At 40.8% G+C, this 18,116-nt stretch overlaps 1 protein-coding gene across 1 annotated transcript in view; it reads left to right on the top strand.

Annotated features, from left to right (window-relative positions):
• The window catches only part of LOC124711583 (putative lysozyme-like protein), a 192,210-nt gene extending 177,240 nt beyond the window's left edge, over nucleotides 1–14,970 (top strand). Inside the window, exons 22-23 of the mRNA XM_047241730.1 lie at nucleotides 4,938–5,071; nucleotides 14,377–14,970. Of these exons, the coding sequence (XP_047097686.1) occupies nucleotides 4,938–5,071; nucleotides 14,377–14,526 (284 nt within the window). The 3' untranslated portion in view covers nucleotides 14,527–14,970. The remainder of the gene's footprint in view (nucleotides 1–4,937; nucleotides 5,072–14,376) is intronic.
• The last annotated feature ends 3,146 nt before the right edge of the window (nucleotides 14,971–18,116 follow it).

Raw genomic sequence — 18,116 nt, 5'->3', positions numbered from 1 at the left:
CCGCTCTTTGTAAGGTGAGTTCTGTAATGCCAAACCTCTTATAAATATTCCCGGTTATTAACTCCTCTGCCACTCTGCCAGCTCATTGGGACAAGACTGCAAAGATCTAAATTATACATGTACTCCACAGGCTTCTCTTCAGTCATGGTGAAGGGGTCTTAACGTAATTATTAACGATTGCATGTGCCGTTCTATCGGGTAATGACCCGGAATATGTTACGGTAGTCGCACTAATCGCTGGGAGTGCGAGCTGCCCGCGGCCATCGTGGGAATTCATATCGCCATGCGGGCACGATGCGCGGGCACCTCACATTCAATTACTCGCGAACAGGACGGAAGACTGCCGACAATACACGACCAGCAGCTGACTCTCGAGATTGTAGTCACGTTCGTATTCTTTGCTTTCTCGCAATTATTACAGTACGAAAATACAATGAATACCTACGACACAATATAACGTATACATAGTATTTGATCAATAATTCCAGGAGCTCCATCTGTTGTGTTCAACGAATAGCGTTCCCAAGAAATGTCATTTTGTCAATAACGTTTCCTAAGCAAGAAAATAAGTCGTCGGCCGTAGCTGAACGGTGCATAAGCACTTAATCTAGAATTTCCTCCATAAAGCTGAACTCAGCGTCCACTCTTCTCACAAATTCACCAATCTGAGCCACATTCGTCGCATCCTTGCTTTCATCGAAAGCCAAAGAAGAAAAGAAACCAAATGTCTAGTTTTATCCATAAGTTGGGTTTCCCCGTTCTTTGCCATTTCTTCGATGCGTCTGCAAACTGTTCTCCATGAAAAAGGAGCTATTTCCAAAACCGGAACAGTCCCTAGGCATAAGATTGTTATGGCAGAAACAAAAAATTATTTCACAAATTCTCCACGCTAAGGCGAGGCACTGTGATAGCTCACTCTAATTGCACAGTCGTTATGGATGACATGGTTCTCTTCCTGTGGATACGTTATGAGGAACAGGTAAAATCGAGAGCAAAACAATATAATTGGTTCAAATGGCTCTGAGCACTATGGGACTTAACACCTGAAGTCATCAGTCCCCTATAACCTAAGGACATCACAAACATCCATGCCCGAGGCAGGATTCGAACCTGCGACCGTAGCGATCACGCGGTTCCAGACTGAAGCGCCTGGAACCGCTCGGCCACACAGGCCGGAAAACCATATAAGTCTCTATAAATAATAATAGCAACATTTTGAGGAAATGATGTATATCTATATGAACTATCTTCTTTCTCTCTTTCCTGTTTTAGCGCCAAATGTTTTGCCTTCCATTCCTCAGTGTGCAAAGTGATCATAAATTTCTCATGCAGGAGTAGAGAATGTTGGTTCACATCGTACGTCTTCCACGCTGTTAAAATAGCATCACAAAGAAGACAGAGGGCCGGTATGTTATCCAGTAAGAAAGTAGTCTTCTTCCCAGTGTGGACTGAAGCGTATGGATTAGACAGCTTTCCTTTTTGAGGATCGTAATTCCTCAGCCATTTTCCTGTCACTAATTTCGTTCCACCGTGAACGCCAAAGGGACGTCCACACGATAACACTAATGAAAAGAAGTAAACAGGCCTGTCAAGGCGGCTTGCGCATCAGTAACAAATGGGTCGAGTTAGCGGAGGGGCGGAGGGGGAAGTTCTGGCTGACAGCACTCGCGGGGAAACAGAGAGGGCACTCGCGGCCGCCCGCAACCGTAATAGCGCATTTGCCCATACCTCATCTACGTGTCAAAGGATACACAGGTGTTCTCAGTTTCATTACGACAATCGTCTAAGGGTCATACGCCATGGTGGAACAACCTTCGTTGGAAGCCAAATGTCAACTGATGCTTGCCGGCAATGCTAGCCATCGTTTAGTATTTGCAGGCCCCAGGGCAATGAGATTTCACCGAACTAGCAGGGTCTGCTAACCATGTGTGCAGCATACAACCTACCTCAGTAAATTGAAAAAGTGACTTCCAACATGAGAACCGTAAGAATTAATGTCTCTAAGCAGAGAAGCGAAAATGGAACTTTAGTTGCCTCGGACTGCGCCTTACTTGCGGGCAGATGACTGGACGATAGGCAACACACTTTGCATACGCATGTCACCATGTGCCTAAGCTCCAGAGCGTCTCAGGAGTGCAGCCGGTCTTAAAGGACGCCTAGCGTTTCGGGAAGCATCAGTGATTAATTTTTCGCTAACAAAATTTATTACTTACGACGTGGTCTATCACTGACAGAGGTTTGTCGTAAAGACTTCGGAGTAGTATCAGTTCTCTATACTAAGCGAACGGTTTCATATTTACATTTTCTGAGCAGCTGTAGAGTATTTTCACTCTGTACATTCTATGGCGAATGACCTTGCCGCAGTGGTAACAATGGTTCGATTCAGAGCACCGAAATTAAGTGCTATTGGGCTTGGCTAGCACTTGGTTGGGTGACCGTTAAGCACTGGGTAGCGCAGTTGGCAAGCGGGGTGGTCTCAGCCCTTGTGCGACCAGTTGAGGCGCTACTTGATTGAGAAGTAACAGCTCCGGTCACGAAAACTGCCAACTGCCGGGAGAGCGTTGGGCTAATCACAAGCCTCTCCAATCCGCACTCAGAAACGCCTATCGGCAACGATGGTTGCTCGGTACCGATGGGCCTTCCGAAGCCTGTTCGGACGGAGAGAGAGAGAATATGCTACAATGGAGTGTTATGATTTAACTGTGCGTCTTTGAGATTTTTCCGTGCCTGCTGTCAGTCCTGCGTGATGGGAAGTCTACATGCTTGAGCCATACACTAGAGCTGGTATCAGTAGCTTCTTTCGTGCGGTGTCGTTTGCAGAGATTCTGTGCGTTTCTAGTACTCTTTCACTGACCATTCCCCTTCACTAGCACTGACTATTTGAGGTCACTGCCAACTATAGCGCAATTGAAAGCGTATAAACGGCCTAAAGTGCAACAACTGAGTGACCAATTCAGTTCAGGGCAACACCAACATGCCAACAGTGTTACGCAGTACAGAGGTGATCGTCCTTACGTCACAAGTGCAGGATCACTACCGTTCGGCTCCTCAGATTGTACGTCCTTGCATTCCTACGACTTTTGAAGTACCTTGCTCAGCCAATTACAGAAGGATCTACAGTTTAATATGTACTCTGAGCACGGGGCTGGTCAGAATTATTCTTGTCAGTACATGTTGGCAGAGGAGAAACACAAATTCATAGTACAAAGTGAGGACAGAATACCACTTCTATCCATAGTCAGTTTCTTAACACTGAACCACGGAGCCACAACGTCGTCGCAACTGTTGACTGGCGGTAGACTTTGCAGTGTACTACGTCAAGATACTAGTATAAAGAAAACTACTTGGAGTGTTATACCGAGTGCAAACGTTAACTGTTTACAGCGCACAGCAGTGTTGCAGGGGAATAGGAGGCAAAATGTTTTGTACGAGACACTTGTGGTCTTTCAAGTCATGTTCAAATGTGTGTGAATTCCTGCTGAGGTCATCGGTCTCTAGACTTACACACTACTGAAACTAACTTATACTAAGAACAACACACACACCCATGCCCGAGGGAGGACTCGAACCTCCGGCGGGAGGGGCTGCGCAATCGGTGACATGGCATCTCTAACCGTCGCGGTTTCAAGTCGTGTGACAGCCTTAAGTTGGAAAAGCCGCATAATGAACTACAATTTACGCTCAAGCCACAGCGCCTTCGCGCCGCGCAACGTTTTTAAATAGGGTAAAACAGGGGTAGACAGCCGTTCGGGGAAGATGGCCAACGGCTGTGGTTCTCTAATACCCGCTTTACACCGCTGCCGGTCGGCACATGGTGAATCTTCGTCGCGAGTGACACGCTGTTACTTCCCTTCTGCCTTTACTTCAACAAAAACTAAGTATTTTTCATGATTTAATTTTAATACACCTCTATATTATATACTATGTCAATACTATTCAATTTTTTCACTATTTCGATTGTGAGTAGTTACTGAAACTTACATTTCAGGGATGTATAGGCCTATTTTCACACCTTCATGATGGTTTCTCTCGGCGTTCTGCCCGCCTCGGGCCCGGGTTCGATTCCCGGCAGGGAACTGGGTGTTTTATCTCCTTCATCATCACTGACACGCAGGTCACCGAAGTGGCGTCAACTAAGAAGACTTGCAATACGCTGGTTGGACCCAGAAAGGGATATCCCGGCCTATAAATGCTATACTATCATTTCATTCCTTTGCGTTCTCGTCCACCATGTTTGATGATGCACTATAACTATTTCTCCCTGCCGATTAGGAGAATCTACAGTTCTGGTTTCTATCAGATTGCACTCAGTGTGATGAAATTGTTTAATTCGGGTTAAATATTTGCATGATATGCATTTTATTTGAAAAATCTGTTCGCCCGTTTTGGGGAAAGACCTGCATTGCACCTGGGGCAAGCGGTAACTTTTATTCGAAAGCGCGTCATGTGTCATTCGTTATGTCTCTGAACTGCAAGCGGCAAATCTCATGTTATTCTACTGCATAATCACTGATGGTACGGTATCTGGAATCCAGCTAAGCTGCGATCCGATTTAGCACGATCACATTTACGGATTAATGATCTAGTCCCCTTACACATAGTTGAGTTGAATTAGTGCCTTGAAAAAATTTTATTTTTGCGCTATCTTTACAATGTTCTGACAAGAAAAATTTGTCTGTAATTTATTTTCCCCACCACACACACACACACACACACACACACACACACACACACACGCAGGTGCGTCGTGCGTTGGCGCGCTCAGTCACCCGCATACACTAACTTACACACAAATTAATTGAGACAGGGAGGGAGAAATAGACAGACAAGCACGTACAGTCTCAGGTGTCCTCCTTGAGAATAGATTTGCATCGCAGGTAGGGAGCATCTAACATTAAGTGCACTACGAGGCTCCCACTTGCCGTGTCATGTTCCAGGAGCATCCCACGGCCACAAGGAGCGCCACGCCAGCCGGTCGGCACTTCCACAGCACACCGCTGTTCGGCACACTCGGCAGGCAGGATCATCCTCCAGCGGCATCTGCCCCACCTTCTGCCAGAACTTAGACTCGGTAAGCACCCTTTCACTGTCTCCTATATAGCAATTATACTGCGAGGATCGTGGATCGTCACTGGCATCCTCATCAGCACCTAGATGTCCTAGCAAATTCTGCATCATTCAGAGACGAACAGATGTTCTGTTATTTATATGGGTATTATTTGTTACGATTCGTGAATGGTAATGTGTGTGTGTGTGTGTGTGTGTGTGTGTGTGTGTGTGTGTGTGTGTGTGCGTGCTTGTGTTTGGTACGTATTTCATTCAGCATACACTCTAACATAATTAAATTAAATGAAAACGACGCAATACGAAGGAGTTATCCGAATGGGCCGAAAACTGGTAGACGTGATGTACATGTACAGACAAGCAAATGATAACAATCACAGAAAAATTGAATGATTTATTAGAGAAAGATTTTCGCAAATTCAGCAATTGAATAATGATTTCATCCACCTCTGGCCATTATACAATTAATTGTTCATCTTGGCATAGAGTGACAGAGTTTCGGGATGTTCTCCTGCGGAATATCGTGTCATATTCAGTGCAGTGGACCCGTTAGCTGATTGTAGATCCCTGACCATAACCATCGAAACGTTGTCAATTGCGGGGAGATCCGGCGACCTTGCTGACTAAGGTAGTGTTTAGCAACAAGAAGACAAGTAGCAGAAACTCTCACCGCGAGCGGGCAGGCATTGCTGAAATGTTGTAAGTTCAGGGTGGCTTGAAATGAATGGCAACAAAACGGGGCGTAGAATATCATCAGCGTACCCGGTGTTCTGTAAGGGTGGCGCGGATGACAACCAAAGGGGTCTGTTACAAAAATTACATCGTTGATTATTACTCCTGGTTGTCGGACCGTATTGTGGGCGACAGTCAGCTTGGTATCTCATCGCTGTCCGGGTTGTCTCCATACAGGTCTTCGGCCTGGAGTGTCACTGGCTTTATTGTCTTCAGTGATGAGTTGTGCCTCGATATGAGTCTCAATTACTGGGGAAGACGTGGCTGGGAACTCCCAGACAGCGTTGGGATGTCTATGTGACAGATTTCAGAAGGGCCAGCGGAGGTGGACCTACGCATTATTCACTTGCTGAAATTGTGAAGGTCTTTCACTTGAATAAATATTCACTGAATAATCATCCAGTTTTTCTCAATTTTTTTTCAGCCCTCGATATATAATATCTGAATACAATGCAAGTTACTATTTACATTCTAGTGCATTCAGCAAATACGTCATGTTGCCTTTAAATACAACGCGATCTATTAATTATATTTTATTATTGATTTTATTTGATTAATCTGTCTTTATTCATGATCTATCATCTTCAGTATTTGTATCACATCAGCACCACCACTACAGCAGTTTTAATCATTATCATCACCATCATCACCAAGTTTACGAAACTTCTGGAGAAGGGCTCACTTATCCCTTCTCATCAATTACAGTCTTCAGGTATAAGTATCCTTGTTGCTCCAGCATATTCTCTGACCTGTCTTCCTTCTATCTTCCTCTTGGTTTCTTCTTGCATCCAGATATCCAGCAAGGAACTTCTTTGGTTTAACCAGCATTTATTCGCCTGGCTTTAACAGTCTGACACATCTTTATTTCTTTTCCGCTACTGTCATAAATGTTTCTTCTACTACAGTCCACATACACTTGCTTATTTTTGTGTTTTCACCCCGGTAATTACTAACATGCATCTCCACTGCTTGGTGAAGAACATTTATATTTTAGTGGTTTTCTCTTGGAAATTCCATGTCTCGCTTTCACCTCTCAAATCTGCTGTCAGCCATGATTTTTTCATTTACTTGTGAATTTATATTCTTTATTTATGTGCCCATTGAATCCTTACTAACTTTATCTACATTAAAAGCATGTAAAATCAGTCTTTGCAATTACTAATATATGCGTTTCGTTTCGTTGATTTAAAACATAATTAGTGGTCTAGAGTGAAACGTATTTACAATTGTTTGTTGGTTCCTGACAAATAAAAAAATCTTATCTCAGTACCTTTTGCAACGAACTTTCTTAAATTGAGAGAATCAAACTAAAATTTTAATTTCTTTTCATACCACTAACGATATTTTAAATCCTTAAAAAGAAGTGCGTATGGTGATATCAATATACTTTTTTTCGAAAGACTAGCTTTTAACACTTTAAAAAGTAGGAAGTTTAAATTACTAAAAGAACTTCAGGCCAATATCACACCTATGTTTATTTCTCTTCCTGTCCATTCAATGGTTTTCTTTTGAGTCCCTAAAGATACAGTACAAATTCATCAGTTTCGCTAGTTTCGTAGTTAATTAATGTAACTCATTTTCACTCGTACTTTCAAAATTACGTTACTAAGTCCTTCCATTCGTTCTCTAATTATATCGGTACAGAAGTACAACACTAAAACGGATCAAATGTGTTTCATTAATACGTACTTCTCCGTTTTTCCAGTTCAGGAATGTGAAAGCTTCCAACAGAACCGCTGAGAACAATTTTGGTGATCAGTGATCGCACTCTCTGACGTCTCTCAAAATTTGGAATTTATCATTGTCCTGATGAAATAAACTCAACCAAAAACATATATTGAATCGAAACCTGGTTCTTCAACAGGATTCCAGAACTTATTTTAATAAAACTCACTCATAAACTTACTGTAATGCTGTAAATCACACTTAAAATAGTAAATAGTACCTATTTTTGTGCCCTATAACTTCGTGCAACGCTAACACACTTCCATTGAACTATGTTCATCACTAATGTCGTATTGTTTTTGTAGCTGACTAAAATATAATTTGCTTTCTATGTTGCTGTTAATGACTGAGGTTAATATCTTATACATTACAAATGGAACACTGGGAAGTCGCTAATTATTTGTCTCGTCTGACCCATTCCTTGTGAAGGAAATTAATTACAGACTGCTCTAGATTTGTATAAATCTCTTCTTTAGCAAACACTCTGCGAATAATTTCGCAGGATAGTTTTTTTGTACCTTTCTATTAACAATATCCATTTGTGTTAAAACATCATCATCTGCACGATCTTCTCTTTCTTCACGGTGTTACTTATCTGGAATGACATTAGTTGTATGTATTTTTTGTTGAGCTCTTGATCCGTAAAAACATTTAAAGAAATATTTTAATGCTTGTACAACTTTCTCTGTGTTCTTGGTTACTGTACCATTTACCATCATGACTGATAAAATATACTATTTATCCAAAATTACATTTCGCTTTACCTTCCTTGTTTGTTATACTATACAAAGTTGTTTCCTGTATTAATTTTTATTATATCTTGTCACGTCTTCTAGAAGACGTTTCAAAACAGATTTATTTTCTATCGTCTACATAATTTCCTTTGCTTGAAATCGTAGTTCTTCTTGTTTGCCACTGTTTCCTTCCTCCATATCTGCATTATCTTTTGCTTTCTCTATAAATACTTTTCTTCAATATTTATCCCTCTCGTCCGTACTTAATTTAATATGGTATTCTTTCTTATTCATACACAAATTCTCACAACCTACATTTCTGACACATTGCTTAACACATCTGTTGCTGTGTCCCATTATATCTATTTTTACTCTACAGCTTGTGAGTTTAAGAACATTAAAAATTCTGGAATTGTTTCGCACATCACTTCATGTAAAATTTGTTTATTATTTTATTAAATACAATATTTCTCGTTTCAGTTTTATTTGTTCCTTGCCAAATCAGTTTTCCATTTTTTTTTCTTCTACAAGAATGTATTATTGATGGCCAGTTCCAACCCTCTGTGACTTGGACGAACTCTTAACGCCGTGGATCTCGGAATATTCACTCCGTAACGATTATGTAAATGAAATTTCCCATGCGTCTAGCTCCAACTACTATTCTGCGTACGAAGTCTGTCAATTCCTGCCGTGCGGCCATAGTCTCGTTGGACACCTTTTCAGGTGATCAGCTGAGCACAAACGACAGCTCCGCCAGTAAACTGCCCTTATATACCGTGTGTATATGATACTACCGCCATCTTTATATGCTCATATCGCTGTCTCATGACTTTTGTCACCGCAATGTAACCTTAGAGCCAGCTCTTTATTCATTCTATCTTCATGCACCTCACCCGAGATACTATAGTAAATGAACATTTACTCATTTTTTAGACTCTGCTTTGCGCCCTGAGACCAGTTACTGTATTAACCTGTCGCTTACGACCTTTTTTTTACGGCCACTGATCTTAGCTGTCTTGCATGTTTGCAAATAGCACACCATTCCATATAAACAGTGCACAGTTTGCGTTCATACAGCATCAAATCAGGCGGCTTAAACACGATGTGGTCACGTACAAACTCTATAGCTCTTTCCTGTCAATCTGTCAGCTGCTGACTCCCATTCCACTTACCACCTACACACCACTTCACTGTAATGATTACGTCAGCGGTGAAAGGTCACAATAGCGGTTGCTACCAGCTGTACCCAATTTACTGTGCTTCAAAGCTATAATGTGATCTTTTAAAGGGGTTGACTAATAATCTGTCGCCTGGAGTTGGAACTACTGCATTACATAAGTTTTTGGAAACCGTCGTTTGTGTTAAGACGGATTTGAAGAAGTACTGGAGAAAAATCTCTTAAGAAATTTACATTATAGCGCTATCTTATATGGCTCGTCGAACTAAGAGAAGGTGAACAAAATTTAACAATGAATGTAAAGTGCATCGGAGGAAAGCATGATGCAGTAGAACTGAAGAGGCAGAATTACAAATAAATGAATATGAAATGAAGAAAGAAATTACTCAGCTACTGGAACAGCAATAGCGAGGACATTTGAAGAGACTTCAGATGAAAGACTGAGCAAAATTATCACAAAATAGATTCAGCCCGAAGGAGGAAAGAAAACTCGGAGACAAAGAAAATGTTGAGCATAACTTACAGCGGAAACTGTGATTATAAATCACATATACATCCATTCCTAAACATCTCGCTCAGTTTTCTAAAACCTCATGGTATTCACTGCACTGAGTTGAAAGGCAAAAGGTAAAATTAATTGTGATAAGTAAATTGGATTCGTATTACTACTAACTTAATTTTCTGGTTGTTATTGGCAAGTTTTTATAAAGGAAGGAAATTCCTTACACAATATTATCGCGTATGAAGACAGAACATCCTAGACGGGTTGTATTAATCGTAGGGGACAGAGATATTAGGTGAAATAGTTAACACTAAAAGTGGTAGGCTACTAATAACACTAACAAACACATTCGGTCTTTTCGGTCGTTATTTACATCACGCTTAAATTTCGATTTCTTGTGCCGTTAACACAGAATCAAAAGTAAAATAACAGTAACAGATAGTGCCCTAATTCTGATGCATCCAATAAATTGTGTTTGAAAACACCTTTTTAAACGCCAGTCATCGAAACTTGTACTTTTGCTCAAAATAAACGTTGCTGCTGGACCAATTTTGTTATCATTTGGTAAGAAATGATTATGCCAAATGAGATTTTATTGCTTCAGACATTACAATAATATCTTTCTTTCATGCATCTTCTTCTTCTTCTTTTTCACTTTACGTATTAGGCAAACACCCTGATACTCCATCCCTCTATGATCTTCCTACATTTCTTCTTCCACAGCATTTATAACTGAGAGCCCTTTTCGGGAATCTTTCTCCTCTCATATGGTTTACATTTTCCTCCCATTTTCCTTTGTTTTCCTTTATTTTTATTTGAATTACATGACACTAAATCTTTCCTTTTATTCTCATTTCTTTTTGGATCTTCCATTGTACATCCTTCCACTCTTCTTAGAAATCTCATTTCTCGAGCCTGCATTCTACTTTTCTGCCTTCTTGTTGCCCAAGCGTCACCTTCATAAATGAGAGTTGATACTGAAATTTTTTTAAAAGATTCCAGATGGGTTCCTTGCCAGGCTTTATTCTGCAAACTTTTTGCAGTATTTGCACATATGAAATTAGATTTATTTAATTCTTGGTCCACGCCCCGGTTACTTTCGTAAGTGATGTTGCATCCTAGATATTTAAAATGTTTTACTTGCCAGAAAATTTTATTATTCAAGACTATTTTAGATATAACTGGTTGCCTTCCCTGAATGCCATCACTTTCATTTTATCTACCGACAATGGTAGGCTGTCATCTGGGGCTATCCGCTGCGGCTCATCCACTCCTATCTTAAGGTCATCTCCATTTTCTGTAATCAGAGTCAGGTGACCCTCATATTAAACTACATTTAGTCTAGTGACACGATGTAAAACAACTAAATTTAACTTCAAAATTTTCCATTTGCCGGTAACCTGACTGTTCTCTAGGTATTAGTCTTCCCATGATGTTTTCAGTTCTTGAATTGAGGATTTCGGTATATAGTTTAAAGGAGGAGACTTATACTTTGATGATTACTACATCTGATTTAATCGCCCTTTTTAAAGATTGTAGCTTCTTATTTCGCCAGCATTGATGAAAGATGGGAAGAAGCCTTTCATGACTTCATATTGAATGAATGATAACATACGTCTGCCTTTGTAAATAAATTATGTGTCAGAACGTTTCATAAGTGACTCTGTTGCCTGGATATATTATGGAAGCGTATTCTTTAACTCACTATCGGACTCAATGGTTAATCTATTCAGAAATTTGCTTGTTAGTGAAAATCGAAATACGTCGCTCTCATACTTCGTCCCAAGCAATTAAAAGCCTACATTTGTGCCCAAGAAAAACTAGGTGATAGAAACAGTTTTCGTGTGGAACTGTCTCTGCTATTTTGAAGGTATTAGAAGTTTCGCCAAGCGAGGTGGTGCAGTACTAGCACAGTTGACTCATATTAAGGAGAGCCCTAGTTCAAATCCCCGTCCAACCATCCAGGCTGAGGCTTTCCCATAGAGTTTCTAAGTCATTTAAGGCAAATACCAGGATGGGTCTTCCATCTCTTGAAATGGGCATAGCCGGTTTGCTTCCTCACCTTCCCTAGCCCGAGCTTGTGCCTGTCTCAAATGGCCTTATCACCGACGGGAATATTAATCCACGTCTACATCTACGTCTACACTGATTAGCCAAAACATTTTCATCACTGGCCACCGCGATGATAGTTGCTGCCTAGTGGTGTTGCGAGAACGTGGCGCAGTAACAAATGTATTTAACCGGAGTAGACGCGGACGGCGCAGCACCATAGACATTATATAGGCTGCAAATGGGGAAATCCTTTGAAGTAAGCGACTCTGACAAAGGGCGGATTATTATTATTATTATTGCACAGAACCTGTGAACGAGTATGTCGAAGACGGTGAAGCTGGTCGAATGTTTACGTGGTAATGTCGTGAGCATCTATGGAAAGAAGTAGAACGACAGTGAAACTACCACCAGGCGCTAAATGGTTGGACTTCAACGACCTTCACAGAACGTGGGGTTCGGAGGCTTGTCTGCTTTGTTAAGCAGAACAGATGGCGATCAGTGGCACCACAATGCTGCTACTTGCACAACTGTTTCGTACATTATTGAACATGCAGCTCCTCTGCAGACCACGCCTACGTGTTCACATGTTGACCCAACGACATCGCCAGTTGCGATTGCAGTGTTCATGAGACCATCTGGATTCGTCCGTCGATCAATGGAAACGTGTCGTCTCTTCGTGCGAATCACATTTTTGCTGTCCTAGGTCAATGGTCATCTCCCAAACGATTTCATAGAGTGGAAATGTGCAGCGCGCCACGGACGCAGGCTGGTGGGAACAGTAATATGCTGTGGGAAACATTATCCTGCGCTTCCATGCGACCTGTGGTAGTTACTGAAGAAACGCTGTCAGCAGCGAACCACTTGCATCTCTTCATGCTTGATATCTTCCCCGAGGCCGATGTAATTTTTCAGCAGCATAACTGTCGGTGTCTCGGAGGCAGAACGGTGCTACAACGGTTTGAGGAGCGTTATAGTGAATTCACGTTGACGTCTCCGTGACCAAACTCGCCTGATGTCAATCCTACAAATCCATCCGAGTCGCCATCGAGAGCTATCACCGCTTACGCAAATCAGCGGTCCGTTGTCTACACGAACCATGTGATCTTTTGCGTAGAAATCTAATGCCACATAACTCCCCAAACCTGCCAAAAACTGTCGGATTCCTAATATGCGGAATCAGTGACCTATTTCGTTCTATAGATAGACTAACAAGCTATAAAGCAAGCGGTCATAATCTGTGGCTCATCAGTGTACTTGCATATTTCACAAGCCGTCGCATGATGCTCGGTGGAGGTTACCCTGTACCATTACCAGTCATTTCCTTTCCTGAGTGAGGGGAAAAACGACTGTCTGTATGTCTCTGCACGAGTCCTAATCTCTCTAATCTTGTATGTAGGTTGGTGGCAATAGAATCGTTCCGTAGTCACCATCAATGCCATTTCTCTGTATTTCCTAAATATGTTTCTGACAAAGAACGTCGCCTTCTCTGCAGTGAATCCCATTCGGGTTCCTGAAGCATCCCTGTAACACTTGCATGTTGTTCAAAACTACTGGTAACAAATTTAGCGGTCCGTCTTTCAATAGCTTTGATATCTTCCAGTAATCCCACGTGATGCGGTTCTCAGACACTCAAACAGTACTCAGCAACGTGTCGCACTAATGTCCTAGACGCGGTCTCCTTCACTGAAGAACCACACTTTTCTAAAATTCCCCCAATAAAACGAAGTCGACCATGCACCTTCCCTACAACAATCCTTAAAGACTTTTTCAATTTCATGTCGCTTTGCAACGTTACGCCTCGATATTTAATCGAAGAGACTGTGTCAAGCAGCACACTATTAATGCTGTACTCTAACGTTATGGGTTTGTTTTTACAACTCAATCACATTACCTTAGATTTTTCTACATTTAGCTGCCATTCATCACGTGCAACTAGAAATTTGGTCTAAGTTGACTTGTACCCTCCTGTAGTCACTCAAGCACGACACCTTCCCATACACCATAGCATAGTCAACAAGCAACTGCAGTCTGCTGCTTCCCTGTCCGTCAAAACTGTTATGTATACAGAATATAACAGCGGTCGCATAACACTTCCCTGGGGCGCTCCTGACGGCACTCTTGTCTCTGATTAACCCTCGCTGTCGAGGACAACGTACTGGGTTCTGTTACTTAGCAAGTCTTCCGTCCTTTGCGCGAAGATGATTCCGGTCTCAGGTGGATTGTCAGTGCCAGGAGGTAATCTAAACATTCAACATATGTGATCAGAGGTGGCAACATATTGCACGAGACCTAAAAATTATGATTTTAACTCAATACCATTCTTGTGTACAAAAGAAAAAGACTGCTTAAATATACGTGTGCTCAGCTAAACGGCCTTTGTGATGTTACAGTTCCTTCCCGGCCTCGGAAGCTCGTCTCAGAGCTCATCCTCGGGCAGCTCAGCAGGTTCCACTGGTGAGTCTGGAACCAGTTCACAAACTTCCAGTGACAGCCAAGGCGGATCTACAACTGGTTCGGAAGAATCTTCCACTTCTTCGTAGAGTTCCAGTGGTACCCCAGGAAAATCTTCAGATCACTTTAATCCGTCGTAATATATTTGAACCATCTCGCTTTCAGATCGGAAGCTTTGGACATTGAAACAGGCCACGTAAATCTAAAAACTAGTGTAGTTCTCTTTCTTCAGCTCGGCTCGTCTGCACTCCTATCTATCTTATAGGTTCTTAGTGACAATGATCAGAGTGCACACACAATGGAAACCCTACGCAGACCCAAGCAAAACTAACCATTTTGATTTTCTTTCTCAAGCGTACTGTTAGCAGTCACAGAGGAACTATAAAATATTGTTAATTGTAGCATCTAAATAGTCAATTATTTACGCGTCTGATGATTATGTTCGTGAATGTTATTATAATATGGGTTTTTGAAAACTGTAGTTTAAATACATGTGGAGTTTTAACCATTGAAATAAATACCTTACTAATGCATAAAAAGTTTATTTCTTTTCCACATAACAGTGACCTATGAACACGATCATGTAACGATTTTTTTTTCTCGATATTCTTCACTGATGCTCTCCTTTCGTGAATCGTAAACCTCATTCATTGATTTTATTTGGGTTTTACATTCAGGGGAGTGAGGATGAAAACACAATACCACAATTTTGTGTTTGCGTTCTTAACGTATTCTCAGGTGATAATAGCAGACCACTGAGAAACGTATGAAATGCTACGTCGGGCGTATGCTCATACGTACAGATTTACGGTCGAAGTTACTCATATTTCAAGAACTGTTTTGTGTGTTTCGTACAGCTGACGCAGTAAAAATAAATGTATCAGCTGAAACTAACGACGTCCAACGAACACAACTATTTCTCCAGATGCTACCATCAGAGATCCATTCATTCAAATTCACACAAAAGGATATAGCACTCCGATATGATACCTATCTCCAACTCTCTCCTCTATATCTCCGTTCACCAACACATACAGTTCCAACATACTGGATCACCAGTATCCTAAGATCTTGCCCTTGAGTATACACTTAGGAAATCAGGCACGTGTTACAAATTACTTAAGATAAACTTTCACTTCATCCTGAAAGCCTGCTTAATATCACATAATTTCAAATGCAGTATTATACACTTGATCATAAGCTAAACTCTAATTTTCGTGATACAAGGGATGGATTGAAGATAATTCCGTGTTTAAAATCGCTTGCAGATATCTCCTCATATTGTGGGCGTTATGTGATCCCTTATGATTATTGCTTCGCTCCTTTTGGGCACACGAGTATAATGGACGCCATTAACAATAAATTTCCCATGTAACGTAAAAATAGACTGTACTACCTGACGCCTGACACATATGAAGTACAAATGATTACGTCATAGGTTCCAGTTAAAATAATCTTTGGAAACGTTTGCACGAAGATCCGGGTTCATAAATACACATTGATGAATTAGCAAGAAATGGGTGTACGACAGCTCGATCGATTTGTCATCAGATAGGCACACAACTATTACACCATACGAATACTTGGAATGCCTATATGGACGTGAGTGAAATATATCCACATTAATATGTTGAACCGGTTCAATCAAACAACAATAATGAGACTTAATTTACCTAGGTCACATACGAATATGAGCAATTTATAAGTGAAACGCAAATTACACTAAGTCATATATAGGTGCCAATCGTATATACATCCATACTCTTTTACCCTCGATGGCAATCCACAGGATTTTCTTAGGTAAATTTAATTTTACATTTTTCTTAATGGAGAGAGAGAAGAACGAAAGCCAACAAAGATTCAAAACCCTCTTGTTACGACGTCTTTGTGTCATTATGATGACTATGGAAGAGATAATTACTGTGACAAGCTTCCCAGATTTAACTCAAGTGGTAGCACATAGCCCCTGTGGGGTGGGATAAGACGTTTTAGTAAGTAAACATAACTGCCACCGTTCTGGATTCTCTGGTATGATTAATAATTTATATCTTTGGCTGGTGGTGATATTGATCTTAATTGCTACCTTTTTCAAATTTGTATGTTTTCACCCATTGTCCTTGATTTTCTATTTTCAGAATAAGAATAAGAATATATTGGCATTCAGAATAGCGTGACATGTCGTAAGCGTAATAAAATATACACATCGTGAAGCGAAGAACACATGAAACAAAGAAAAATAAGTTAGCAATAGTATGTAATATTCTTATAGTATGCAATATTCGGATACCAACACATTACTCACATAATATAGAGTAGGTTTGCTCATATAGTGAACCAGAACGAAAAATGCTCCTACCATAGCACAAAAAAGGCGAATATGTCCTAGTCAGAGTTAGAGAAGTAAAAGAAAGAAACTAGCTTTTCGACTTATCTGGTATATACAAAGACATTTAAATCAAAACATCCCGACATATTCAAGTTTCAACCCTAAATAAGAAATAACCTTTATTACACGAAAAATCCCATAACCATGCCCCGCAATATAGTAATATGATACGTGATGCCATGTTGTGCACCATGACATAACCATCATGTCATCCAACAGGGCATTTGTCATGTCGTGCAATATAACCCAATGTGTTATTAAAGTTTAGGACTCATGCACTCCCATTCTCAGATAGTCTATATTATAGATGAGTCCCAACTCTCAGATACTTCCGATTGTACTTTCAGCCCATACTCTTGCTTCTATTTGTTCCTACGTCCCTTAGCATAATCTAACAAAGGATGTGTTTGGGGAGAAACGGTCCCCTCGGGGAGATATCAGACCCCCTCCCTCCTTTCCCAGAAACCAAAAACTGTTTTAGCGTCCTCCTAGAAGGAAATTCACTTCCAGAAATTTTAGCCCGCCAGTAAAACTTTTTTGAGCTATTACATGTTGCTCTTCAGCCATATGATGTTATATACTCATTTTGTTTCTTATGGCTGGTGAATTTACTGGATTTTGGACACAGGATCAGGGAATTTAGCCTATAAATTGCAAGGCGCAGACGTGCTAATGCCTTGCAGCTATGAGAGCTCACTGTAGGGGGAGTTAGAATTAACTCAAAAACATGTCAAGATGTTTTGATTTATTTGTCTTTCGTGATATCAGATAAGTCGAAACGCTGGTTCCGTTCTTTTACATTCCTACCTCTGCACAGGATATATTCTCATTTTTTGTGCTATGATAGGAGTATATGTAGATTTTGTTTTGCAAGTTAAGACCGAATGAAGCTCTATTCTTAAAAGAGAGTTCCCCATTTTACCATAAGAATGTACTCTTTTATTTCTTTTATTCACTGTAGTGCGTTTCCGCGCATTCAGTTTACGTAAGAACGAATTTTAAATGCCTTATTTAGCTTGACTTCAGACCATCGTATCTCGGCAACGGATTAAGCTTACTGGATACTAAAAATTTCGTTTTGCTTATATCTATTTATCTATTCTTGTGCGAAACGTGTACTGATTCGTACAAGTCTAAAGAATAGAAGTGACGCGCTTCAGAAACCTCCCAGAGAAACATGTTTTTCCCAGGTAAAATCTGAGTACAGATGCAACTGGTGCCATTAGCTGAGCATTGATTTCAGCCCAATTAAAAAGTTTGGAAAAGGAATTGATCGGTCCACACAATTTGTCT

The sequence above is a fragment of the Schistocerca piceifrons genome, chromosome 8 (genome assembly GCF_021461385.2).
Source record: "Schistocerca piceifrons isolate TAMUIC-IGC-003096 chromosome 8, iqSchPice1.1, whole genome shotgun sequence".
NCBI classification, from domain to species: Eukaryota; Metazoa; Arthropoda; class Insecta; order Orthoptera; family Acrididae; genus Schistocerca; species Schistocerca piceifrons.
The sequence above is the reverse complement of the archived record's forward strand: the minus strand, read 5'-3'. Positions and strand labels throughout refer to the sequence as shown.